We start from the raw sequence: 27,872 nt of genomic DNA on the forward strand, positions 1-27,872 counted from the left end.
AACTAATGTCCCTCGTTAACGTTTTACATTAGTACGTATAAGACAACAAATATGAAAGAAACTTCCCTCGTTTTCTGCATTCACATTGGCATTGTACTTCAATAGCAACTCACATGTCCCCGTGTAACCATTGTCAGCCGCCATGTGAAGAGCAGTTATACCATCCTGTTGATGACAAAAAATAACAATTGACCTTTTCGGTAAATCCCATAAGCCTTTGCGAGTACACCTGAGATGTCGTCACGCCGATGCGCACATCGTTTAGTGAACATCGTTACTGCGCAGTAACGATATGCGCATCGGCGTGACGGCATCTCAGGTGTACTCGCAAAGGCTTATGGGATTTACCAAAAAGGTCAATTACAAGTGGTTCTGGAAGAACGGAATAAAGAACGAAAGAACTCTAACAATAACCAGAACCAGAAAAAGAACACACACAAAAAAACCAAAAACAAAAAAAAAAAAACAACAACTAAAAACAAAAAAAACACACAAAAACACAAAACAAAACAAAACAAAAAACAAAAACACCAAACAAAACAAAACCAGCGACTTGAAACAGGATATCTTTAAACTTAATGTTGTCTTCTTTATACTAAAAAGCAATTGACAATAACTAGCCTTGGATACTGCATTCACATTGGCATTGTACTTCAATAGAATATCACATGTACCAATGTGACCATTGTCAGCTGCAAGGTGCAGTGCTGTGAAGCCATCCTGTAAAAAGATAAAGAGAACTTAGCATTAAAATTGCTGAATTTCTTTGAGTGGAAATGTCTTTCGTTTTTATACGTAATTTGAAGTGCATGGATGGCTGCCTTCCCCAATCGAGGTGAACGTTTTGAAAAACAAATCTATTGAAAATTGTCGAAAACGACAGGTGTCCCGTCAATCGGGCAATTATTTGAGCAAATGGGACTTTTCTTGACATTTTGTCTCATACCTCGTCACAATAATCAGGATCCGCCCTCGCTAATAACGCTTCACAGTGATCCTTGTGCCCTGCTCGTGCAGCATTAAGTAAGTCCATGATCTGAAAAAAAAAATCAATTCACAAAGATGATATAGGCACAATCCTAAACAAAATAAACAGGATTAGGAAACTACCAGAGGATGATTTAAGTACTTCCCATCATGCATTATAAATTTGTTATCACCAGAGTTTCAACTGCCACTTTACTTTTCAAATCCCATTGAATTATTTATAAAAATTGTGTGTGTCTCATTATTACTTGGTCGATTTCAAAACAAAAGTGATTTGTGCATAATTCACACATTCTGTAAATAACATAAATGTGAAATCGACCAGCATATTGACAGTGTTTTTATTGTAAATATAAATGTTCAAATTTAACCATACACTTCTATGAAGTGGTCGAGCAGTGATGTCATGTTCACGCACACTGTTATGCTAACCGCAATTAACCCAGTGTGGTGTTGGGTAGGACTTAAATCATCCTCTGGGAAAATTCCCCAGACTCTATTGCTTGAATGCTGGAGATCATTCAAGACATAGTAGATTATGGCAAGAAAGATTATAGGACTCATCTTGGTACCTTGTGGAACACCTACACTTCTATACAGTGGTCGAACAGTGGTGTCATGTTCACCCACACTGCTATGCTATAAACCGCAATTAACCCAGTGGGTGTTGGGTATACTTAAATCATCCTCTGGGAAACTACTATGTAATAATGTTTTGCATCATGATTTCAAAAATGTATTTGGGACGTTATCACAATAACCTTAATATAACCCGACAATAACACTTTTTCTGTAAAACGTTTTAGGAACTCTAGGAACGTACCCCTATAAAAACGAGATGAACAGCACATCATTTACTTTAAACAATCACCTGACCTCTGAACACTTCTGGTTGACATCTGACCCCTGAAACTTCCGGTTAACATCTGACCTCTGACACTGCCGGTTGAAATTTAGCCTGGAAACAATATCAATAAAAAAAACCCTTTTAAAGGGTTAAGCAGCGCCAAGGATTTATCATTTAAATATTGGTGCAATGCACTTAAAAACCACCCATAATCATATACCAAAATCGCTGAAAAGGTACGGTACCCTAAATCGTGGCACATCCCCGTATACCTCCAACCAGGGAGACCCCCTCCCCACGTGTATTTTGTATCGTGTATGATCATGAGAATTGAATATTTCGGATAACCTTGCTTTTCCTTGTGTTTATAACACTTTTTTCACGGCAGTGAAATGATGCCACTTGCACCCACATCTCATATGCACAGTTTATCCCTTACATACCCTGTGTCTTGAGTAGCTATATAGCCCACCAACCTTGTAGTTAAAGAGACTAGGAAATAATTCCTAATATCTCATACCTAAATTTGTACGCCTTTATCTAATCTTGCCCCACTGACAACTTACTATTTAGCCCTTGGCCGGGGAAGAGTCTGTTAAATGTAGGAATTTTTTAGCCTTTTTTATAAACATGTTTGTAATTGGCTTATAGCCATCACATGGTGACAATACACATAACTGATTGGTTACCATGTCATGGCCAGGCCTGATCACAAAATAAACATCATCTGTATAGAGAACTATGCAGTAGGCGATTTACTTCAGAAAATTACTACATTGCACAAAACTAAGTCCATAGTTAATTGAATGTTTATTGACTCTGTTAACCCATGTGTATAAACCTGTATAATATTGGTGTTCAGTTCATAAAAACAGGACCATGACCCTGACAAAAGCTAGCATGGCTGTGTAATCAGTGTTTACTTTAGTGATGAAGGCATCTTGCAATTTTCTTCGTATACTTACAGCCAAATTTGTTTCCTATATAGGTAGCTTAATCAAAATTGAGCTTGGTCGTGATGTGGTGAATTTCATGGTGTTTAGATTTGGTATTATTATCTCTTGCAAACCCGGTGACACCTCATTATAGAAATCAGACCTGTCGATAGGTTGTAAGAGGGGATAGCCTTTTCCAGGCACAAATTGCGCCATAGAAAGTTTTGCTACTTTGCAACACAATAAAAACCTAAATGCAAAATGAGATCCTGTAGGTGGCTCCCAAGGGGGCTTAAAAAACTAAATGCAAAATGAGGTTTTTAAAAAATATTGTTTTCCAGAGTCAAGACGCAGGTATCATTATTAAGCCTCATATTTGTTGCCGAATAAGTGCAGAGTAAGTTAGATATGAATATTAAATGTTAGAACAAAGTAGCTCAAAGTACATGTACTATACACCTGATCCGTGAACTTGTCTTTTTTAAAGACAAATTCTTGTTAATCAAAGTTTTTAGGCCTATAATATTCACACGCAAAATACGGGAGTTGTGAAAGATAAGACTAATTACATCAACTGACCATGCTGAGTGACGACCAACATCAAAATGATGACGTAACAGCTGTTGATCAGTCGCTAGTATCCTTGACTCGCAATGCATTATGGGGGTTTCACTCTCATGTAATCTCTTTCTCAGTCAGTTACTGACATATGTAAAACAAACCCATGACAAATGACTGTTAAAAAGACCAATATGTTTAATCTCTTTCTCAGTCATGTACTGCCATACAAAACAAACTCATAGCAAATACAGAATGTGCATGCGCTTAACCTACATTTTCGATCTCATTTGAGCTCGATTATCGTATGTATTTTGAATGGTGTATCAACAAAAGTTGAGGCATATCACCTATCGTATGCAAGCCATTTCGGTGAAATTAAATAGGGAAGCATCGCCTGCGGGCGCTGCTTCAAAAACACTATGTTTACTTTGGCGCACTTTCAGCGCATTTCACGGCGCAAATTGAATTGCGTAATTGGCACATTTTGACGCAAGTTGAATATAATAATTTAAAAGTGGAAAAACAAAATAAAATCGACTGACTTGACTCGTCATTACACAAATTTTAAACCTCTAAAACCATGAAACCCCTTTTGCGTTACACATTTCATTGCGCAATCGATGTATTTTGACGCAGTTCCTTACGCAATCGACACACATTTCGTTTATTGCGTAATCGACGCAATTGCATTTTTATTCTTGTTATACCCCACAGAAATACATCAATTGCGACGTGAATTGCGTCAAAATGCTTCGAATTGCTTCAAGTGCGTAGTGAATTGTAAAATTTGCGTAATGAAATGTTGATTTTGTATATCGTCCCATCAAATATTGACGGTTATTGACACCAAGCTTAGTTACCAACCTTTGACCTCGGATGAACTATAAGACCACCACTCAAACCTCATGCATGGTACCGATCACTGTTCGATATATCAGCTCGATATGTCGAAGTGCGGCGAATTACGCAGAGACGGACAAACACACAAAAACCGTTAATTATTTTAATTAAATTAGGGGATGCGGGGAAAAGTAGTATACATGTACGTGCTTTAGCCACCTAAGCCGGGCCTGGCCACGAAGGAAGGGGGGGCAGGAAGAAGAAAAAAAACCCGGGGGATAGAATTCGACCCCATTTAATTTGTACAGTGACTCGAGTGACTTGACTTGACTCGAGCTAAAAATTAGGTCAAATGACTTGACTCAACCTAAATTCTTGGTCACTCGTCTGCTTCTAACTCCAATTTTTTGGTTTTGGTGACTATAGAAATTTAAGTCTCTAGCGATAAAATCCTGGGAGGTTGATTGAAGATATTATACATTTAGCTACATTAACCCTAAAATTAACCGGGAATATTGGTCGGAGTTGTCATGTCGTTAATGGGCTATTTAAGTTGAAATCATTACATCCCCTTTGGAAGACATGACCTTAATCTCCTATGGTGTCGATTTCAAATGGAGTCACTAATTCGGGTAACTTGATTTGAAATATATATACTCTCTGTATGGAAGAGTAAAGTCATGAATTCCATAATGTGTATGGATTTCTGCCGGAATACATATGTAGTACAATAATAGATATGTAGGAATTGAAAACAAGGAAGTTGGAGGTATATAATTATCACGGCATGTTCAGACTAGAAGTATTTTAAAAATACATAGCTATGATATAGCTTCATATAAAATGTACATTACAAAATAATCTTCTATCATATTTGCTTCGACTTACCTACCAATGATGGTTGAACTTCAAGATACATTTACAAAAAATAAAGCATGGGTTTTTGACACATAATAATTACGGGAATAATTAATATCACTCGAAGCTCGATGGCCTGTGTTCAGTTCCTATACACGGAAACGGTGAATGTTTTAATAATTATGTTTGTGCATGCACTGGAACTGCTGCTGTGTTTGGACTTTCCAGTTCAACTATTTGCTAAAAAGAAAAAAGACAGAAATTAGGAAAACAATAGCCTATGGAAAAATCTTAAAGGAAACTTAACCTTTCTTAACTTTGGGTAAAACTAATCATGTTTTTAAACAATTTTAAATTAAAAAAATGCTTAGGCGACGAAAAAAAGAAGAAGAGATATTCTACGGCCCGACCCTGTATCAGTGTATCGTGCATGTATATACCATTAAAAAACAGTCGTGTTAAAAAAAATCCCGACCAACCAACTTAAGGGGGTACTACACCCCTGGCCAATTTTGTGCCTATTTTTGCATTTTTCTCAAAAAATATAGCGCATTGTTGACAAGTAACATATGTATATTATAGGGGCAAGGACTACAACTACTGCACAGAAAATTCAGCAACTCAAGGCAAGTAGTTATTGATTTATTGATCAAATAGTGGTTTTCCCTCATTTTTGCTAAATCCTAATCATTCATTAACTGGAGATAAAAGAAAGAACAGCCGAAAACATGGGGGCATTTTCGGCATGTGTTTTTACAATCGAGTGACAAAAATCAAAGACTTGGAACAGGTCTAAGCATTCAAAGTCTTGAGTTTGTGTCACAATTGGGCTCTAATTTTCACTTTTTGTGTTACTTTAATTAAATGGTTATAAAAATGAAACGTACCTTTTCTAAAAATTAGAATGCATAAATTGAAAAATAAAGTCTTTAGACTTGATTGTCACAGCATATGAAAAACATCCTAAAAATGCATTTGGACCCTAAATTTGGTCATATAGTAAAATTGAACTTTTATTGCCATATATTTCAGAAAATGGTGTCTTTTGGTACTTACATTGAGGTGAACAAGCAAACTTTTCTCTATCATATGCTTTTTATCGCCAATTTACGCAAATGCAAGTCTAAAAACAATAAAAAACAAAGAAAATAAGATCTTGTAATTTCTTTTGTTTTTTAATGTTTTTCAACCGGCTATATTTAGCATTTTCTCCTTTAAAATTCAATAACTCTTCAAAGGAACACATTACAGGCCTAGAAACAGCGTCAACATTTAAATAAATTCAAGTACCTTAGGAATCAGTATGCAAAATTGTATTGATGCATGAAATAATTTGCATAATATACAAATTAGGTGTTTCTAGGTTTTAAATGCGTTTTTTTGTGGCGGTACAATATGTTTTGAAATTTTGCCCGATTTTGGCCAAAATTTCAATTTGTTTATTTCCACACCTCAAAATGACACTTGAAGTGTTTAAATTTTAAAAAGGGCTCTGTTACGCACTGTAACATACTTTATTGTATGTATTGAAGAAAAAAATCATTCAAATAGCTTATCGTTTTCCCAAGAAACTCTGCGATTTACATGTACCCTAAATCCAAGATGGCCGCCCATTATTATTCAAATGAGATGACCTTTGACCTTGAAATTTTATATTTTGTGTTATATAAGTACCCATTAACCATAAGGGGACCAAAATAGGATGTAAAATGCAAAAAAAAAATTGTATGGTTTACCCCTCTCCTTAAGGGCTGTGCAATGATTATGACCCCGGGGAGTAAAATTTATAACGACTCGCCAAAAATCGCTTACCCCTCCCCCTTTGCACATGCCACATTTTTGGGATCCCAATTTGCAAACCTTACATGGTCTAGATACATGTTGCGAGCGCAACGAGCAGGAAAATGTGCCAAAAATCGCTTGCCCCCTTATTGCACAGCCCCTTAGAACTAAATGAATAATTTGGATAGAGCTGTGTTCCATTTGACAGAGGTTGATAATATATTCTTTAATCTCAAAACATTAGTGCTGTATTTTTCTGGAATGGGAAGTACATGCATAACTGTAGACATACATATAAACATTTCTATAGGGCGTTTTCACATAAAATTTCATTAGTCATCATTAAAGCGCAAAGCCTTTTTACTGAGGCCCGATTTGTACACAATCCAATGGAGCTGTGTTTGGTGGTGTGTGACCATAATTTATAATTTTTTATTATTTGACATAGTATTTGCCGTGGTGTGTACGGTGCTGAGTGCAGTAAGAGAGACGGACATGTAAGCAGAAACATTGTAGTCATGTGAACAATGCTGACTAAATAATGTATATCGTACGTGTCTTGTCTACCATAGCTCTGGTACATTACTCATATTCAGGTAAGACTGTTGTTGTCTTTCTTTTTGCACGGCAATGTGTTATTATTTTATCATTTCTATTTGGGGGCTGGGTAAGAAATGAGGGTTTTTATTTATTTATTTATTTATTCACGGTATACAAATAGCCGGCATATATAAATAAATAAAAAAATGAAATAAATGGTTTTTCAACACCAGAGATAACCTTGTGCAACATGTGCAGCATGTAGGGGATTTGGTTTTTTTAGGGTCACGGGGTTCCAGTATAGCTTAGCAGACAACAGGTTTGAATTCAGCATACCCGAATCAACCAAAATAATTATTTGGTGATCAGTTTTGAAGCGAAATTGCCGCTTCATGCTTAAATCAGCACATATTATCAATATAGAACCATAGTCTACTTGCATATTGATTGATGATTATTATTGGCATGGCAACCAATTTGCCTGTCTGCCTTGGGTATGTTAAGGCCAAATTAAAAAAAATAGATTTGTTTCATGTCCCCGGCGCATTAGACTTATCCTGCGCGTTTGCTCATGAAAAATGGCAGAAATTGAATCTTCATTTCTTATTTTTCATTTCAATTTTTCATTTTAACGAATGTGCTATAATATTAATGTTCGGTTCCGAATTTGCTTCAAAAATGTATCATGCATACATACTGTTACGAGTCGTACTGACTCAAGGTCAAAATCACCTTTAACCCAAATTCGCACGAATGCACAACACACATACAGGGTGAGTCAAAAAAAGTGCAATAGAGCAAAGAATCGATATTTATGCAAGACCCAAGTCAAACTTTCCCATTATTGAAACATTTTATAAATGCCACACTCAAAAGTAACCTTCTGTGAAAATATGAAGTGAATCTCGACTACCGTTTAATTTTTACAAGTCCTTTTGCTGCGATACCCAATTTCGTTATTTGTCCACGAGATACCATGTATTTTGAATGAGAGCGCACAGTGCACGGTAAAAGCATTAGCTCTGAAACTTAAAAAAGGTTGATTTTGCGTTATTTCAATGTCTTTTTTTCTGTTCAAACAAACTTTCTAACATTAATTTAAGTCCTTCATACCTCACTCGACTCCAACTCCAGTTTTTTAATCCCAATATGTCCAACTTACTGGATATTTTGGAATTCACTCCACTTCAATTTGCGCGCATTTTATTTTGACATTTAAAAAAAACCGCCTACAAATTTGTATGTTTTTGATTGAGAATAAACATCTTTAAAGTAAAGGTAAAATGAAAATAACAACAAATAATGTTTCTTTTCCTTAAAAAAGACCAAGATCAATAACACTTTGGGTGCTCCATTTAATTTCAATGCCAATGAGGTTAAGAAAATGGCAGTTGTTCCAAATCTACCTTACACAGAGTGCGCTGACATTCAAATTTTAGATGTCTCTTGGACAAACATTAAAATTGGGTATCGCTATAAAATGTGTCATAAAAACAAAGCGGTAAATGCTAATTCCTTCATTTCTTCACACAAGGTTGCTGATGAATATATCATATATAAAATGTTTTCATACCTAAAAAGTTCAACTCGGTTCTTTAATAAAAATGGATTCTTTTCTCTATTGCACTTTTTTTGACTCACCCTGTACATGTACACTGATTGATTAAGCTAACAAAATCTAAGTCTTTAATTGAAAGTAAAATATGATTGGTACATATAACAACAATTGTTGCATACACAATATAATCACACAATCACAGTTTTAAAATTAATCAGTACATAACCAGCAGTCATCTTGTTGGTGATCATAGAGTTCTTGCAATGTTCTGGCCGGCTGATATGATATATATCCTTATTCACTTGTCCTGTGAAAATCAGCGTCCATTGTACACTTGCGTTTATAAATATCCTCACGTGTTGTTTTCTCCAGATACTTATCTCCTTGCGCTGCTTTCTCCAAAAATGGTGCTTCTTTCACCAATCACTCTTTCTCCAGGAAACAGGCTTCTTTTGACACTGCTCCACTGTATTTGACAGATGTGTTGTTTTATATTAAAGCAGACTCCAACAATTCGCCAGAAGAACTTAAATCCTTTGATGAGGAGGAGCACTTTCGTGTACTCATAAATCTCCTTCGTTGCTGTATTAAAAATAGCACATTATTGGCTATGTACACTGGTTAAAGTGTACTTCTTTTTTGAAGCACGAAGACGACCAACACAATCATGTAGAGTTTACAATCCCTCATGACATTCTGTAAGGTGCCAATTCAAGCTGTCACATTTTATATCAGTACTCATGCAAAAACCCATCATCTATTAATAAACCATTACTTCATTCACATCTTCACAACAGATGATGCAATCTTGGGATTTCCCAAGAGTAATTATACACATTAATCTTTCACATTACATCACTTCCTGGGGGGTGTCCTAATGGTGCAGTACACTGAACTGGGGATTTCCAAGTTCCAAACATAGATCTGACTTTGTTTACAGTAATTTGGGGGAATCCCAAAATTACTTTACCACCAACTCTTCCAAGTGGAAGGGGGTTTCCCATCTCATGAAATACTTTCAGCTTGTAAACAAAGCTAAATGATTAAATTAAATTACTCAGCGCACATCACACCCTCCACCTTAAAAGAAGAAAGTTCGAATGTAATGAAACCTTTCTTTTTACATCAATTTCAACATATTATAGGTTTTCCCAGAGTATTTCGCACTTATATCATTCATATTCATAAAAGGACAGTTTAAATTCGTCCTAAAAAATCGAAGCCGCACAAACTCAAAACCCATTTCGTATTTGTATCATTATATTTCACATTTGTATCATTGATATTCGTCAAATATTAACTTTGAGTGTTTAACTCGGCATACACAGTGACCAATTGTCACACAAGTACCTTTTTTAAAGGAATTTTTGTTTATCAGTTTTAAGACCTAATTTTTTTCGGTGTTTTGGGAAAAAAATCCATATCTTCAATACAAAAGGTCAAAATTTTCAATTGATCGTCGGCTTTTCATCCCACCTACATACACTTTAAGTATAAATCATCAGATTTATAAAGTTTACTTCGAGTACTGTTAAATATCAAAAATATCAATTTTAATGATTTGCCATAAAATGTGTATTACATTGCGAATTTCAAAAATCAAAATTATTTCATATCAGAAGGACATTCTTCGTATTCAGAATGCAATTCGATATGTCTGATGTGCTCTAATGTCCCACAATAAATACTGTCCAAACGTTCATACCCCTTCCCTTAAAAACATAATGATGACCTTGTACAATATTGTGCGTTGCCATTGTAGCTGCACGTGAGTACAATGGAAACTTGACTATTGCACTCGCGCGGAGTGCAATAGTCTTTCTCTATTAATAGCAAAAATAATCAACTGTAATTGACCAATCAAATGACAGAAATCTTTGCAGGAGTTATAAATAAATGCGGTCTATGCATCGATAGACAGTCAATTCACCTTTTCGGTAAATCCCATAAGCCTTTGCGAGTACACCTGAGAACTCGTCATTTGACGTCGCGCCGATCTGCGTCGATGCGCACATCGTTTATCGAACATCGTTACTGCGCATTGCAAGTCGGTGTGACGTCAAATGACGAGTTCTCAGGTGTACTCGCAAAGCGTTATGGGATTTACCGAAAAGGTGAATTTACGTTTGAGCTAGACAAAATTCGAACACCAATGTGCTTGCTGGCTACCCGGCTATTTTGGACTGGCGATGTGGGCAACCGAGGTGTAGTTTCCGATGGAGTGACATTGTGGTGACATCGGCGTCACACAGATGAGAATCTCGCAGTGTATTCTAACACACCCTGAACATTATGTCCTAAAAGGACAAAAAAGGAAATAGGGAAAAATGGTAACTTGCATATATTCAAAATGGCCGCTATGCAGGGCTCACATTTCAAAATTGAGCGAATAAAAGTAAGAAAAAGTATGGTTTGACCTATCGCCGATGTACAGTTCTTGAGGTATAGGCATAAAGGTAAAATGTCAAATGTTGGTCTCCACCATTGTCCATAAGATTAAAAGAATCAATTTGATCAACGTGGTCTCAAATTGATCCGCTTGGAGAAAACATTTGAACTAAAGAATATTTTGCCATATCTCAGGTATTTCGTTACCCTTGGGCATTATCACAAAATAGGCCACAAAGGTTAACATGATTCAATGGGATTTTATTTTTTTGCTCTGTTACCATGGTAACAAAACCCCTGAGTTAAAATGTTTTCTTTTAAAAAAAGGTACCTTTCCAGCAAAAGTATGGATAACAAGACTCTCAATGTTGTAAATACAGGTTTTCTCTCATGTAAACGATACATTGCACAGCTGAAACAGACGATCAAACAAACAAACAAGCTAAATAATGCTTTTCATCATTCATTTTGTTTGCTACATTAATTACAGAACCGGTTCGTCTTGTCAATGGGACAGGTCCCAGTGAAGGACGCCTAGAAGTTTACGTGACGAACACGATTGGGGGACCAAGATGGGGTACAATTCCAATAGATCCGGAACCGGTAAACCGCATTCCTGGAACAGATGAAGCTCGGGTGATATGTCAACAACTGGGATTTCCCGGTCCTGCCGTTGTTACAAATTCTGGAGTGTTTGGTCCTGGGATGAAGAAAGATCCGCTTAATTTCGTTCCGATATCTTGTCGGGAAAAAATAGACGATGTGAAGAGACCAGCACACACTGGAGAATGTGATACTAGTTATTCGACGTATAATTCGTATGCACCCCCTGAAGATCATAACCTGGATATGGGGATTGTCTGCAATGGTAAGATTATTCATTTCATACTGCCTCGCCTCGAGGGGGTGCTTGTAGGGGGTATTGGGGTGTCCAGTGAAGTAGAAGTTCTTTCTTTTATAAACACGAGTATTATTTAAATGGCCAAAAGGAAAGAAGAAGAACATTATGAACTACTTGCATACTATACTTGTATGTAGGGCCATGCATCCACGACAGCCCCGAGAGCAAGCTATGTAATCTCTTTATAAACATCAACGCCTTACAAAAGATGCAATTACTAATATATATTTAGGGCCTGTTCGATACACCCTCCAGTTCCGTTTGATTGCGAGGGGTGTTGAAGCGGCAACACATACAGTGTCTATGGGGTGAAACCCGGGGGTCACTCCCATTGTGGCCTGTACACCATCCGCGATAATGAAAACGCGTAAAAAGGGTTGTTTTTCGTGGGTAGGCACGATACGCGCGTATCGCGTTTAGGGTGTCAAAAACATGAAAAATTGGAAGAAAGGGTACTCTCTAAATTCCTAAGATTTAAAAATAAGTCTAAGAGTAGGTATATCACCTCAAAAATAAGGGCAGCAGAAACACGATATTTAATGTTTCTACATGAATGACCTTTATTGAAGCATCAAAAATCAAAAAACAGAATTGAAATCGGTCAATGCATTGTGACGTAGTGTCAATTTTAAGATGCTCATAAATAGAATGCAAATCTGCCACAAATTGCTATAATGACAAAATTGGCACATTTCAAGATTTTGAAGGTTTATTTGGTCACTTGCTTGAAAAAGCAACGTTAATTTAAGAATCACAGGTTAATTGCCTATCTTTTTTAACTTCGTCAAAGAAAACTAAATTAAAAAATCTATCATTGAATAATTATAATAAATTAACCAAATATACTATTTCAGCAATTCCGGCCAATCTGCAGACAAATAAAAGTTCAAAAATGACTAAGTTCAGCTAATTAATATGCAAAATTGATGCCAAAAGAAAACCGTACATGATATCAGGGTGCGGTTTTTTTCACAAACATATGTATACAAAGTTCTTTCAATTGATAACAAAAAATACACAAAAAGTAATCAATTATGCAAATTAGCTTATTACAGCTAATTATGTATTCATGATATTATTATGTAAATTAGGCATGAGCAATTTTTTTTTTTCAATATTTAATGTTAGTCTTTTCATTCATCATGAATTTGTCAAGTATGAACCTGTTATGATGTTGAGTAAAGAATCTGCAGTTAATTACTTTAATATAATACACAAAATACAAACTTTGACATTTTGACGGTGTCTGGAATAGAATTTTCATTTTTTCTGTAAATATGGTATGTGTCACCATTGCTCAAAGCCAAATCCGAAAAGTAAAATAAAAATTCATTTGCAATGAGACTTTAAATTAACATTTTGTTATCTGGATTAACATGGGAAGAGAAACGGTAAAAGGAACAGCCCTCTATTATACCGTGTATACAAAAATGGTGTGGCCTTGGACACACACAATGGGTTAGAGCTATTGTGGTTTGGAATATTACTCCCTTTAAACTCACTTAAAAAATGTTTTGTTTCAAATCGTTTTCCTCAAGTGTGCCATTCGTTGTCGACGGAAATAATTGACATGCTTAGAAAGATTAGTATTTCAGCTAAATGGTGGTAGATCTTGATTTTTCAAAAGGCCTATATTTATTGATTTATGAGGGATCTTCAACAATCCATAAAAACAGGTAGTAGCTCTTAAACGAAGCAATATTTATTTAAAAAAAACCCGATGGTAGTCACAGAAAGGTTTCACACACCATATATCAAAAATTCAAACGTTGTGATAAATAGCACATATGAGGAAATTAATTTTTCGGCATGGATGTTTGCCAAAATTGAACAACTTTCATGCGCGCGCTTTTCAATTTACTGTTATGCTTGCATGCACAGTGTGGCAGAAGTATTGTGCAGCCACTGTGACATGCCTACTAAGAGACTTGTTAGAATGACAAAACCTTTCAGAGACTTAAAATTCAAATCTTTATTAGAGTAAAATTTAAATCCATTAGATTTGAATTTTAAGTCTTTTCAAGGTTTTGTCCTACTAATAAGTCCCTGGAATTTAGAGAGTAGCAAAATTGCAATTGCTAAATACGCGGAAATGAAATTTAGGGTATGAAATTTGATGTTAGGAATGAAATCCCTGTTTAGGGTGTCGTTTTAGCCAAGGGTTAAATCCTTGTTTAGGGTGCTTTTCAAAAGTTGATTATCGCGGATGGTGTACAGGCCACAATGGGAGTGACCCCCGGGGGTGAAACCTAACATCTCCCTTTGTACTCAAGTGGACGTATATTTAACTCCGAGGGAAGTTCCAAGTAGAACCTAAAATAGTTTTTGAGCTGTCCTGTATATAGAACTTTACTCGTAAATGGTTCTACGAAGAATCGAAAAGAGCTAGCAAAAAGGTTCTGGAAAGGTCAAACAGGACCATTTTTGGGTTCTCTCCATTTAAATGACCCTTTTCCCTTGAGGGTTCTATATACACACATGGCTGTGGATAGATGAGTGTCAGTTCATACGCGTCATTATTATCCAGCAACAAGGGATATCCACTATCATGTTGATAATTATTATGTTTCTTATTACAGTAACATGGCCGCCTCCTTTAAGACTTGTTGGTGGGTCAGGACCTCACGAAGGACGCCTTGAAGTGTTCTTTAAAGACAAATGGGGATCCATTTGTTGGAGGAAGGTTGCACAGTGGAAAGATGAATACGAACAAGTTATGATAAACAGCGTCTGTCGAACACTTGGATACAACAGTGGACGCATGTTACCAGCTAGAGTGACCAACTTTGGATCATCACAAGGACCTATATGGATAACAAACATTATCTGCCCTTATACTCCGAAAGATTATATTGAATTTACCGATTGTGTGCCCAGATGGGGGAATGACGGTTTACATTGTAATCACACCGATGATATAGCCATAATCTGCAATGGTATGTACGAAGAGAAGAGAAGGGGCAGGGGAAGATGCAGGGGAACGGGAAGGGGAAGGGAAGGGAAGGGATGGGAAGGGGAGGGAAGGGACGGGAAAGGAAGGGAAGGGAAGGGAAGGGGAGTGGAGGGGAGGGAAGGGAAAGGAAAGGAAGGGAAGGGATGAGATGAGATGAGAAGAGAAGAGAAGAGAAGAGAAGAGAAGAGAAGAGAGAGAAGAGAAGAGAAGAGAAGAGAAGAGAAGAGAAGAGAAGAGAAGAGAAGAGAGAGAGAGAGAGAGAGAGGAGAGGAGAGGAGAGGAGAGAGAGGAGAGGAGAGAGAGGAGGAGGAGGAGGGAGAGGGGGAGGAGGGGAGGGGAGGGGAGGGAGGGAGGAGAGAGAGGGAGAAGAGAAGAGAATAATTTTGTAAAAGAGGGGAAGGGAAGGGAAGGGGAGGGGAGGGGAGGGAAAGGAAGGGAAGGGAAGGGATGGGAAGGGAAGGGATGGGATGAGAAGAGAAGAGAAGAGAAGAGAAGAGAAGAGAAGAGAGAGAAGAGAAGAGAAGAGAAGAGAAGAGAAGAGAGAAGAAGAGAAGAAGAAAGAGAAGAGAAGAGAAGAGAAGAGAAGAGAAGAGAAGAGAAGAGAAGAGAAGAGAAGAGAAGAGAAGAGAAGAGAAGAGAAGAGAAGAGAGGAGAGGAGAGGAGAGGAGAGGAGAGGAGAGGAGAGGAGAGGAGAGGAGAGGAGAGGAGAGGAGAGGAGACAAGAGAAGAGAAGAGAAGAGGCGAGAAGAGGAGGAGAGAAGAGAAGAGAAGAGAAGAGAAGAGAAGAGAAGAGAAGAGAAGAGAAGAGAAGAGAAGAGAATAATGTTGTAGAAGAGGGGAAATTAAAGTTGAGAACGACTCAAAAGCATCTGTAAACATTAGCATGATATCACATTCAACTGTTTAAGCCTAAAATTTGATGATGTTTTGTTTGACAAGCTTATAAATGATCCATTCAAACAACCGTGTGTACCAATGACGTATAGTAGTAGTATTCAGTAACTTGGGAGCTCATTGTCCTAGTTTGTTTCTTGTAAGCCGCACGCATTTGGTAGGGGGAACTATTTTACCGTATTTCGGAATTAAAAATAACAGAAAAAAAACATTTTTTATGATATTTTCTCATATATTTTGTTAACAAGCAATATGAAACCACTAAATATCCTATCAATCTACGATTTTCTTAAATCTATCAATTATCACATCTAACCTATCATCATGACGCATTGTTTTTAAACCCCGCATTCCTCATGTAGGTTTTCAGACCCCTACAAAAAATAAACTTGATTTTTAGCTTTACATCATTCTATATTAAATGGTACTCTACTTAAACCTTTCATATTATTTAGTAAATTTTTCATATTCAGCTTCTGATCCGACAATTCCCACTACTATCCGACTTGTCGGTGGCGCAGGACCGCATGAAGGAAGAGTTGAAGTACAAACAAATGGGAAATGGGGACGGCTACGCCAAGCCTCTACAAAATGGGAGTCGAAACCTGTCCTGAAAATTCCCTACCCGGACGGAGTGGCCAATGACTTTTCGGCTTCCGTTATCTGCCAACAGTTGGGTTACAACAACGTCGATGTGTACGAAACAGCACCCGATGTTTTCGGACCGGGAACGGGAGATGTTTATAACACCCTGAACTTCTGTGATGGAGACTACGATTATCCTTGCGTGTACCGTTACCGTAGTTACGATACAGAAGAATTAATTCGACTATTTGATGCGGTTGGTGATATTGGTATTGGAATAGTGTGTAATGGTATGTAATCTTTAAAAGTTGTACATTATTTATAGTCTATTTGACCCTCGTTATAAAAACATGAAGAAAGGGCGGGGTACAATTTTCATCAAGCATACTTATGTCTTCGTATTTACATCCAAATGACTTCAGCAAATCGGGAAACCAGGTGCAAGGAGCGGTATTTATTCAGTAAACTAAGGGGTCAAATTGGCCGACAGGAAATGTCATAATCCCGGTACACTTTTGAGGGAAAATACAGTTTATTTAGCCAATGTCAACATGGGGTCATCATTTTTCTAACATACCGATATTGAACTGACACCTCTGCTATTTGGCACTTCACAATATGACAGTAATTGAAAGAAAAGTGCAAATTTGCGTCATTTTCGGCTCTTTAGATTTAGACAAATGACGTAAGCATATCTCTTACACGAGACATACCACACGTTTGATCGTGTCTTTCATGCAGATGTTCAGGTTAAATAGTTGCGTTTGCGTTACCGTTTATAGCCCAGAATTATAAACTGGGGTCATTCAAAACAAACCACAGCTGTCTTCGAAAAACATTTGATTTGAAGAGGTCTATGATTGCACTCATTTTACTGATAAAACCGGAGGTAAGACAGACCATCCAACGTGTAGAGTAACGTTTTTTGTGAAATTATTCTAAAGAAAAAGAAAATGTATCATACAGGGATGTCAGCTTTCTGGCTTTTGCCTAAATTCAGGCTTTTTTGTAGTCCAAATTTACGTAATATCTTTCATTTTTAGCCCGTTTTCAGGCTTTTTGTCAAAATTGGACTCTAATTATTAATTCGTAGTGGGTAAATTTGATTAGTTGTGGTTGGATTATTAAAAGCATCGCGTCTATTCTTTATAGTGGTTATGAATATGTATCGGGTTGGGTCTCCTTTGTTCAGTGATACCAAGTTAAAGCAATATTATAACATTTTCAAACAAAATAGATTAGCATTTCTTTGCCATAAAATGTTAGCTTTTACTGTCAGATATATCCCCTTTATTTTTGAGCCGAACAACTACGGCAAAGCAAAGAAAATTGGAATTTACTACCAGCGCACGTGTCGCCAATACATACCACTCCTTCGGTCATGTTGTGGTACGACCCTTTGTTGTGTATATCACCGTCGCCCACGCCGCGTACATACTGTGTGTTATGAACATCGTGTATGCGTTCGACTAACGATTCCATCGTAATAATAAATGGCTGAATCAGCCTTTTATTCAAAATCTCTGATTTTGACAAAACTACAGCACCTAGAGTCTTGATTTTTGCAGGGTATATTGGTTTAATAAAAAGTACAATTTAATCGTGTAAAAATGAATTAAAAAATTCAGTGAGGGCGTCCTCCTCAGCAAATGTTATAATATGGCTTTAAGTTGAATATTTATATCGTTTAACTGTTTTTCTAGGAGCTTGGCATTCAAAATAAAAACCGCCTTCATAATAGGAAAATGCCCTAGCAACCAGCAGGCTATTGAGGTTTAGGAATGTGTCCCGCCGCCTCGTGTTTATTACCCCGTCTTATCGCTTTTGATATATCTTATTCAACAACGTATCATCAATCTAAAAATCAAAACTTTTCTCCATCAAATGTTCTCTGTAGTTAAATCGACACCAGAAGTCAGGTTAGTGGACGGACCCACTCCTAATGAAGGACGTCTGGAAATGAAGTTCAGAGACGAATGGGGTAGCGTATGTGATGAAGCTATTGTTACGGAGGAAGAAGTCACAACGGTATGTAAGCTCCTTGGGTACAGTGGACGGAACCAATCTGCAGTCTATATTACAACCACACAGTATGGCAATGGAGATTTACCAAGAATATGGTATTATTCCGGATCATGTTTACCGGGCTTTGATGGATATTGGCGGGATCATTCGGGGAAGATGACACTGTGTGCAAAGGACTATTATGGAGATGTATGTAACTACAATGATAGTGATGCTGCAGTGGGGATAGCTTGTGACGGTACTTACTTATTTTTTGATAGAGGCAGACCTCCATCCTGTGTTAGTTTATTTCATTTTAGGCACCACATCGAATTGTGTCCTATAGAACTATCGGTGCCCGGTTAGGTATCGATGACTCTCAACATCACTCACTGGAGATAATGTATCAAGCATAATATTAACAGTGACATAGTGTAAATGTTTTTCATTTCAATAAAAATGAATGTGCTGTACAAATGTTCTGGGTACAATAAAAAAGTGCCATCGGTACCTCTTCGGGCACCGATAGCGCTATAGGACCAAAAAGGATGTTGTGCCTAATCACTTACATTTTGATGGGTTTCTCAGTACATGTAAGGACGACCATACGGGAATGTGCCGCAAACATTGGTGGCATTTTTGGCCTTTTGGTATATCAATGAATGAATTGATGTAGTGCTTATAAATGTGCAATATATGTATTTTATATGTTTTTCTGGCGAATAAAATGAAATGAAATGAGATGAAACCCTCTTTCTACATGTTCTAGGCCAAATTTGGTATATGGATGGTCATGGTTCCGGACCTAGGACCCCCCTTGTTTGTCTCTCGTCTATATCCCCAAATCCGCCTTGTCTTAACCATGTTGAATCCGCTTCATCTTTTCTCTTCTGAAGCGCCTCAGGATAGGAACTGATGATGCGGTTTCTTATTATATATTTGAGTGACACTTTGTTTTCCTATTTAGTCCAATATCCTCTTTTTAATCTATTTCTCTTCTATTGATTGCGACCCCTCTTGACATTTACATCCTGTCAATTAGGACAATACCCTATTGTCCTCTGGAGTTGTCTATTTGCATATTGTTTCTCAGCACTTAGTAGTGAACATGCTCTCTTACAGTAAAGACATAGCTTATAGTTGCTGGTTGCTCTGGGCTTGTCTTGTTTGCTACCTTTCACTTGCCTTCAGTTTTTGTCTTGTATTTGGTTTTAAACTACACCATGTAGTTTTCGTTGTTTAATTTAATATTTTGTCGTCTGTCCCTGAAGAAGAGCAGTTTATCTGCTCGAAACGTCGGTTGATTTTTTGTCTGTTAGGTTTTGTTTGTCTACTATGTACACAGTGATTTTCATCACTCCAGTGTACTTTTGTACTGTTTTCCTGACACCTCCGTGGGTTCTGGAATTGGCAATTTTTGGCCATATAACTTTGGCACTCGGCACCGAACTTTGCCTGTTTTTAGGCCTATATTGGTTGTTTGGTTTTTGTCTACTTATGTGCTCTATGATTTTCATCATTTGTTCTAGTACACTTTTTCTTCTTATGCCTATTTTGTTCCCCCACTTCGTACTGCCTAGTCTGTTTTTTACTTGTTCCCCCACGTCAAGTTGGTGTACCTTGCTTTTTTTCTTTCCAGTTGTTCATATATTCAAGGTATCCTCTTGTATCATTTATTGATCCTTGATGTGTTTTGTGTCCTCGTCCGTTGGATTCACCATTACCTACTTTATATGGATGGTACTTTTTTCAAAGATTCTCTCAATTTTTATAGCCCAATTCCTCGCTGTAGCCAAAATGTTTGAAATTCCCAAAAATTTGACGGAAAAGTTGTAAAAATTAAGACAACTTGTGTTAAATTTGACCAAAAATTTTGAGTTTTGATATATTGATGGGTCAAAATTTCTTGAAAAGTTGGTATTATAATGGGTCCACACCCAGCCAAACCAAAATTGAGCTCCCCCCTACAGCCCGTAAATTTATCAAGAAAGGTTATCATTATTATCTATTCGTCATAACTTGTTACATATGCTGAATTTTTGTCTAATTTCAAATCAACCTTGCACAGGCTCTACACCAGCTGTTCCTATACGCCTAGTGGGTGGATCAGGACCATACGAAGGCCGACTAGAGGTTTTCAATGCTGAGGAGTGGGGTACGGTATGCGTGGATGATTTCAAGTCATGGGGACAAGCAGAGGCTGATGCAGTGTGTCATCAACTTGGTTATCATCCGGGACCACAAGACAAAAGATCTCTTATCATAGGTAAACGCTCATCATTTGCTATAGCGTTGAAAGGAAAACGCGTCACCAATATCCACGGTGTGTTAGCAATTCGGACACACTGTGTCTAAATCTGGAGGAAAAATCAACCGCGAATATGTAATGTTAATATCTCGCATATGGCAAGCCAAATTGCGAGAAACCGGATTTCTGATCGATAAATCTGTTTTTTCGATTGATAAACCTGGTTTTAAAAAACCCAGGTTTTTCGATCGATAACCCTACTTTATCGATTAATTGCATCCCCAATGTGCAATAATTACCGAGAAACCAGGATTTTGCAGAATTCAGGCTTTTTGATCGACAAACCAGGTTTTCTACTGATAAACCTGGTTTAGCAATTAATTGCACCATTGACTGGTTTCTCGATAAAAACAACTCCTAAAACCAAGTTTCTAGATCGATAAATATAAAAGTGGTGTCATTTGGTGTAAGCTGGTGAAAAAAAGAGGGTCATTGGGTGTAGCCAGAATTTGCCAAAAAAGAGGGGTCTATTGACAGGCACATGACGCGTATCATTATGGGCGGCCCATTGTACAATTTGCATAAACACCCCTCGTCCAATTTCCATATCAGGCTAAAATAAACATGCCTATTTTGTATGTTTGTTTTTGTTTCCTCCTTTGACCATTTTTGTCGCCAATACCGCCAACTTCAAACATGTTTATTGCAATTGGCAAGCATATCATTGTAAAAACTTACGTCATGATTACCGCATATCACAATACGTAGTGTCAAATAGTAGACAACTATAAACCTCCGGACCCCTTTGTATCAGAACCTCTTCAAATGGACTGATCCATTCAGCTGAAACCCATCTGAAAGCACACTCCTGTGTGGATGATTAAATTCATGTCTTCCATAGGGTTGTATGGACATCAACTGGAATAACCCATTATTAACTAAAGTAGAGGGTGCCTTGGTCGCTACCCGCGCTTGGCGAATCGCGCGACGCACTCCGTTGGTTATAGTATAGGGACGGTTTATAGTGGTTTCGGATACGTCCATATACAATGTTCACGACTGATCATGTTGCTTTGATTTTTATAGGGGTTCACAAAGGAACAACAGCAAAGTTATTTGGAGAGTCATCTGAAAATAAAATATGGTTAGATGACGTGCAGTGCGCACCAGATGATACAGACTCTCGTATGATATTGAAGGATTGCAAACACAGTGAATGGGGAGGAAGTGGACTTTGCGATCATTCGAACGATGTTGGAGTCGTATGTGGAAGTAAGTGAAAAGAATTGTATATTTAGATGCGTTCGCTCCTTTCGAATACACTCTTTTAATAGAACATTTAAAGAAAACACCATAACATTTTTTATCAAGATTATTTCGTAAAAGATTTTTGAAGCAGGCACGTAAAAGTAATATAATGGTGGCTCCAAAAAGAGCAGTCCGTGATTGAGTGTGTATGGTGTTTGAAATAGTGTAACAATAGGAAAGAAAAAGACCTCTAAAAGTTGATCCAGGGTTTGAATCTCGATTTAAATTACGTGATTTTTAAACAAAAAAATCAATGATTTAAATTAACTGTTTAATATTCTACAATTTTTGATAGATGTAAGTTAATTGCTTCGTTGAATTGAACTCACCAATATTTTACATCATTCCTAATGTTTCTACAACTTTTGGATACAATTAAAATACCTCTTTATCTATTGCAAAAAAAATATCTTCAAGTGCAGAATTCAACAGATTTTTCTCCTTGATTTTACCAAATTTTTTTCTTTGAAATATTCACATGTAAAAACATGTTTTTTTTTTTTTTTTTTGTAAATACCTGATAGGATTGTGTATATGTCTAGCATTCCACTGATCTCTTTTGGCTTGATCATAGGGTATAGCAGTTCTTGTAATCAAAACAATGTTTAAAAAATATCGATTTAAATAAAAATGAATCCGATTAAAAAAAATTGATTTTTTATATTTTTTTTTTAATCAGAAAAATAATCACCCTGATTTAATCTGACAAAATGAAGTAAGCTAAGAAAAATGTGACACACGGCAACTATTGGATTGAGCACCTTTTTGAAACAAAATTCTTCATATGTGACCGTACACCACGAATGAGCCGTAAATGTCCTCAATTGTATTCTGAGTTACAGTGTAAAATGGGCATGAAGGTCATATTCATAGGTATTTCAATTTGGTGCTACGTGTATCTCATTAAATGAGGTACACGTAGCACCAAATTGAGGTACCTATGAGTACGACCTTCATGCCCATTTTACACTGTAACTCAGAATACAATTGAGGACATTTACGGCTCATTCGTGGTGTACGGTCACATATGCCAAAATAGTTTGAATTTAGTGAAAAATGAAGAAAACTTACTATTTTAAAAGGCCTATTATCGATTTTCACATTCTATAGCTATTTCTCCATATTCTCCTTCTATTGTCTTGGTTGGCGGGAATGGACCAAATGAAGGTCGACTTGAAATCAACTTTCAGAAAGAATGGGGTACAGTGTGTTTCAATGAGGAGTTTGACTATGGGAAACTACCCGAAATCGTATGCAAGCAGATTGGTCTTGCTGGCTACGGTACAGCGACATTAACGCGGACATTTGGAGCGGGTGAGGGTCGTATATGGTTAGAAAACCTGTGGTGTAATGGCACTGAATATGATATAGATACCTGTAGACATCCAGCTTGGGGGACATCGCAATGTAATCATACTATGGACATTGGTATCATATGTGCAAGTGACGGTATGTATAATTTTGCATTTGGAATTTTAAGGGAAATGACTCTTTCTCAAAATGTGTGCGCTAAAACATGTAAAATGTTAAAATTTGCAAGGGGAATGATGGTTTATAGACTATTATTTTCCCATTGCTATTTTAAGACATTATCCATATTCTCACTAGGAGTATATGAATTAGGTATCGATTTTGGGATTCGCTGTTTTTTGTTTTTGTTGAGTGACACAATTGCATGGAGTTTGCTACAGGCCGATTTCTGTACCAATCTAGGCATGTGTCATACATTTTTGTCAATTTTGATATTTGTATCTCTGAAATATAATTTCTAAATTCTTTAAAACCTTTAGTTTCTGACCCCTGTGTGTGGCCAAAATATCTGACAGTCCCCTTCCATTTTACCATTTTGCCTGAAGAACGATATGTCGTAGATAGGTCTGAATCCTTGAGATGAGAGGAAAACCTTGGTATAATTTTCAACAAAATGTGAGCAAGTTTAAAATTTGACCATGTGTTGACCTTTGATTGACCCCTACGCTCATACTCACCACCAGATAAGTGGCAAACAAGCAGATGATGTGGCTTGCAAACATATTTTGTTAGGAGCGACAGAAACCGGCTGTGGAGGACACAACCCATTGCTATAACTGACGCGATAACTTGACAACCGGAATTCAGTTGCCAGTGGAGAAAATGGGTCAAAAGGAACACTTACGCGATTTTTTTTTTGTGTGTTTCACTATTCTCACATATATTTTTCGACCAATCAAACCCAGTATACACCTCGTTTACTCTCTAAGAGTTGGTCTGTCTGCAAACTCATATTCTCAATTAATATTCAAAATTTAAATACAAATATCAAAATACCACTAGCAAAAATTTGCACAATTGTTATAATTTTAGGCATTTTCACATGTTATTGTTTGTATGTTTTAATTTTTCAGTGTATGCGGGATCTGAAACAAGCCAGAGACCTTGTAAACTGTGCATAGCAATTGGTATAATGGTGGCTACATGGTTATGGTTGGCATCCCGATAATACCTTTACACCTCAAAGGTCGGAAGACGCAACGGTTTTCATCATCCAGAATTTGAATAACTGACAGGTATCCATATTTCAGCTCATGTGCATTATTCGTGGGATGTTTTTCATTTTCCGGTGGTTGCCTTCGTGAGGAGATGGCACATACTGTATAAGTTGATGGGGGACTGTATGTTTCTCGTTTGGTATAAAATGGTGTTTCACTGAGTGCGCTCGTCGCTCTTTTTAAAAATATCCTGTTTTCCATTTTAAACTGGTTAAAATTTTAACTGCTGTATGTATGTTTTTGATCACTGAATTTGCGATTAAGGTTATGTACAGTAGTATATTTTTACTTTTAACTTCGGGTCTTTCTGGTTGTAAATATTTGTCTCTGTATATTGGTTTCAAAAGTTTAATGTGTTTTTATCATTGTATTTGTCACGTTAGCGCCTTGAGGCTGCATTTTAGCTGAATAAGTAGTTCTATAAGTGCGCTCTCAATATGTATTATTATTAGGAATTAATACACAGTGCCGGGACACAGTGTAAGCCAAAAGATTAAGGTACCAGTTACGTTCACCCCTTGTATATCCTAAACAAACGCAGATATGTCATAATTTGAACCAATAGCCAATACCTGCATCTTTTAGCTCAAATATAAGACCTCATTCGTTGACATTGTTCAAGAAATAATTACACAGGGATCCAAAAACCAAAGGAAGATGCAAATTTTAAAGTTGCAGTTTGCCACATTGCATCCCCTATTGATTTGTACACATAGCGTTCGCGAACAAGATAACTATAGCGCTGTGCTTTCATTGATTAGCACGAAAGACTAGCGTCGTGCTTTCATTGATTAGAACACGAAAGTGCAACTTTTTATTTCGTATCTTCATCAGGTTTTGGACTACCGTTTCTTTAATTCTCAACTAATTTCAACAAATAAGGTCTTAAATCAGAGCTAAAGTGTAAAGGAATCGGCTGCTTGTTTTAATTTTGACACATTTGTCTTTATTTAGGATATACATGGGTGAACACAACTGCCACCAGAATTCTTTTGCTTACTGTAATACCTTTCTTCATCAAATGTCAGAATCCGCAACGGGTTTCATCACCAAAAATCTGGAAAATACCTTTATACCATAATACTTTATATATATGTTTTTTAAAGTCATGATGCACTTATGGTCCACGGCAAACCCGATTCGACCTTTGTGGCATTAAACCCAGTTAACATGAAATTAATCCAGTAAATCGATTCAGTAAAGCAAAGCTCATGCATTCGATCACTAACGGCAACCAGCTTCGATCGATCACCCCAGCTGCAGCGGATGTAAACTCTAATTTGCATAGAGGCTGTGCGTGAAATTATTAATTGGCTCCAAACAAAGGATTTGAACCGGTGTCCTTCACCGTAATCATGGCGCAGTGCAGTCCAATCAATAAAATGTTGTCATCAACCTATTTGATCGCAGTGCATTGTTATGTGTGTGAGATGAACTGTCGCGGTTGATTGCAATCAAACAAACGATGTCTTATGTATTACTTTGTTCCGTGATAAAAATCGTGATGTTTTATTTCATCACTCACGAAAAATTGATTTCTTATGTATTACTTTGTTTCGTGATGAAAACCGTGATGTTTTATTTCATCATCACGCTCTAAAACAAACATTTCTTTTGCATTATATTTGTTTTGGGATGAAAATCGTGATGTTTTATTTCATCACGCTCTAAACAATAATTATAGTTGTTACATGCATTTTAAGAAAAAATTCTTACTTAAACAGTATGTTGTTTAGAAAAAATGTAGAAAGTGATGATTTAATACTTTCTCTTTGAAATTAACACGGGGAGTTGGCTAGCTATGCCTTGCCCTCACTCATATTTTACCAAAGTGCGAATATTTCTGAACATCTAACCTAGCTGCAATTTTAGGTCATGTTAGAGAAATATATTTGCTAGAAGTTTGGAGAATACTTTAAATATTGGCCGGTTATTTTTCACACAGTGACGTTAACTAGGCAATTGCCTATACTTCTAACATACACTGTATATTTGTAAAAGTCACACCTCAATGGTAAGAGCACTTTGTATTGTGTATAGGAAAACGGACAGTAACTGCAGTATGTGCAATGATTTATAGTACGCTATGTAAGCACAACGCCTAGACGTTGATCCACAAGCATCGGCGCACTTTACAGGTTGTCACGACCCCTACGGCCCAACATCATTCAATAAATCATTACACAACAATTCAGTCAAGAGATTTCGGTTCATTTTTACTAAAGTTGTGCAAATCATGTTAAAAGTTGCCGTATTTGGCAGTGTAATACAAGGTGTATCAAAATGATTGGTACCGGGCTATTTGACATTTAAAAAAATATATTAAAAATATATAATTCCTAATTAACATAGTTTTTGTACTTTAAATAGAAAGGGGCATATATATGTTAACTTATTGATCTAATAATCTGAAGATAATAGGTTGATCATCTAGGAGCTATTGTCATTTAAATGAAGATCAATGTAATCATGGTTTTATACTTACACAACACAAGTTGAATAGGTTCACAGCTTGAACTATTTATTGCATACATGAGTGCTCTTCAATATATCAACTCAGCCCTCATAACATAAAATTGCTTTACACATGCTTTTAGAAAGATAGTTCCTGAAGTCCCTGCCTTACGACTCTGGCAGTGTGAGGTGAAGCCCTATCTTGAATGAACTTAACACCTGGGATGGATCCATTCTGTAACTGCCCATCAAATTTTTAAACATTGCAGGTTTGCATGGGATACTCCTTGCTCTTGGAAACTGTCTTCTAAATCTTCTCTGCACTTCTCCATAGCTTTGTATCAACCAGTAATTCTTTACTATGAATGCACGCTGAAGTGTTGAATACTGTGGAGCCATTCCAATAACTTTTATTAGGTTACCTTAAGGCGTGGGGTATGAGCGACCTTGAAGTACAGGTATCTGGAGAAGGGAAGCAACGAGTTACCCCAAATCACAGCGACAGGTAGTGACTTGGCCGCCGAGTGTTAATATATATTTATTTTGGAAGGTTCGTGTTTGTTTTAAATTTTGGGGCGTTTTTCCAAAATTTGATATTTTTGGTGATATTTCAAAAATGCCAAAGACAAATCTTTTTGCACATACTTTGTTATTGCTAATACAACTCTTTTCTGCATACCTACGTTACAATTCGTTTTGGT

General features: G+C 36.9%; 1 protein-coding gene and 1 long non-coding RNA gene across 2 annotated transcripts; one reads left to right on the forward strand and one right to left on the reverse strand.

The window, feature by feature from the left end:
• Positions 1-945: 945 nt before the first annotated feature.
• On the reverse strand, positions 946-5,197 carry LOC140141995 (uncharacterized). The gene is made up of 3 exons (XR_011857502.1): positions 5,059-5,197; positions 1,811-1,945; positions 946-1,036 (listed from the first exon to the last, which is right to left on the reverse strand). It is a non-coding gene; the product is annotated as an uncharacterized lncRNA (long non-coding RNA).
• A 1,893-nt stretch (positions 5,198-7,090) lies between these two features.
• Positions 7,091-26,180, forward strand: LOC140142548 (scavenger receptor cysteine-rich type 1 protein M160-like). Its single transcript, XM_072164542.1, has 9 exons — positions 7,091-7,406; positions 11,787-12,164; positions 14,777-15,133; positions 16,518-16,919; positions 18,527-18,892; positions 20,702-20,899; positions 21,968-22,153; positions 23,300-23,638; positions 24,574-26,180. The coding sequence occupies exons 1-9, from the start codon at positions 7,352-7,354 to the stop codon at positions 24,666-24,668; spliced, it is 2,376 nt and encodes a 791-aa protein (XP_072020643.1). The 5' UTR covers positions 7,091-7,351; the 3' UTR covers positions 24,669-26,180.
• The last annotated feature ends 1,692 nt before the right edge of the window (positions 26,181-27,872 follow it).

This window comes from Amphiura filiformis, chromosome 20 (genome assembly GCF_039555335.1).
Source record: "Amphiura filiformis chromosome 20, Afil_fr2py, whole genome shotgun sequence".
NCBI lineage: Eukaryota > Metazoa > Echinodermata > Ophiuroidea > Amphilepidida > Amphiuridae > Amphiura > Amphiura filiformis.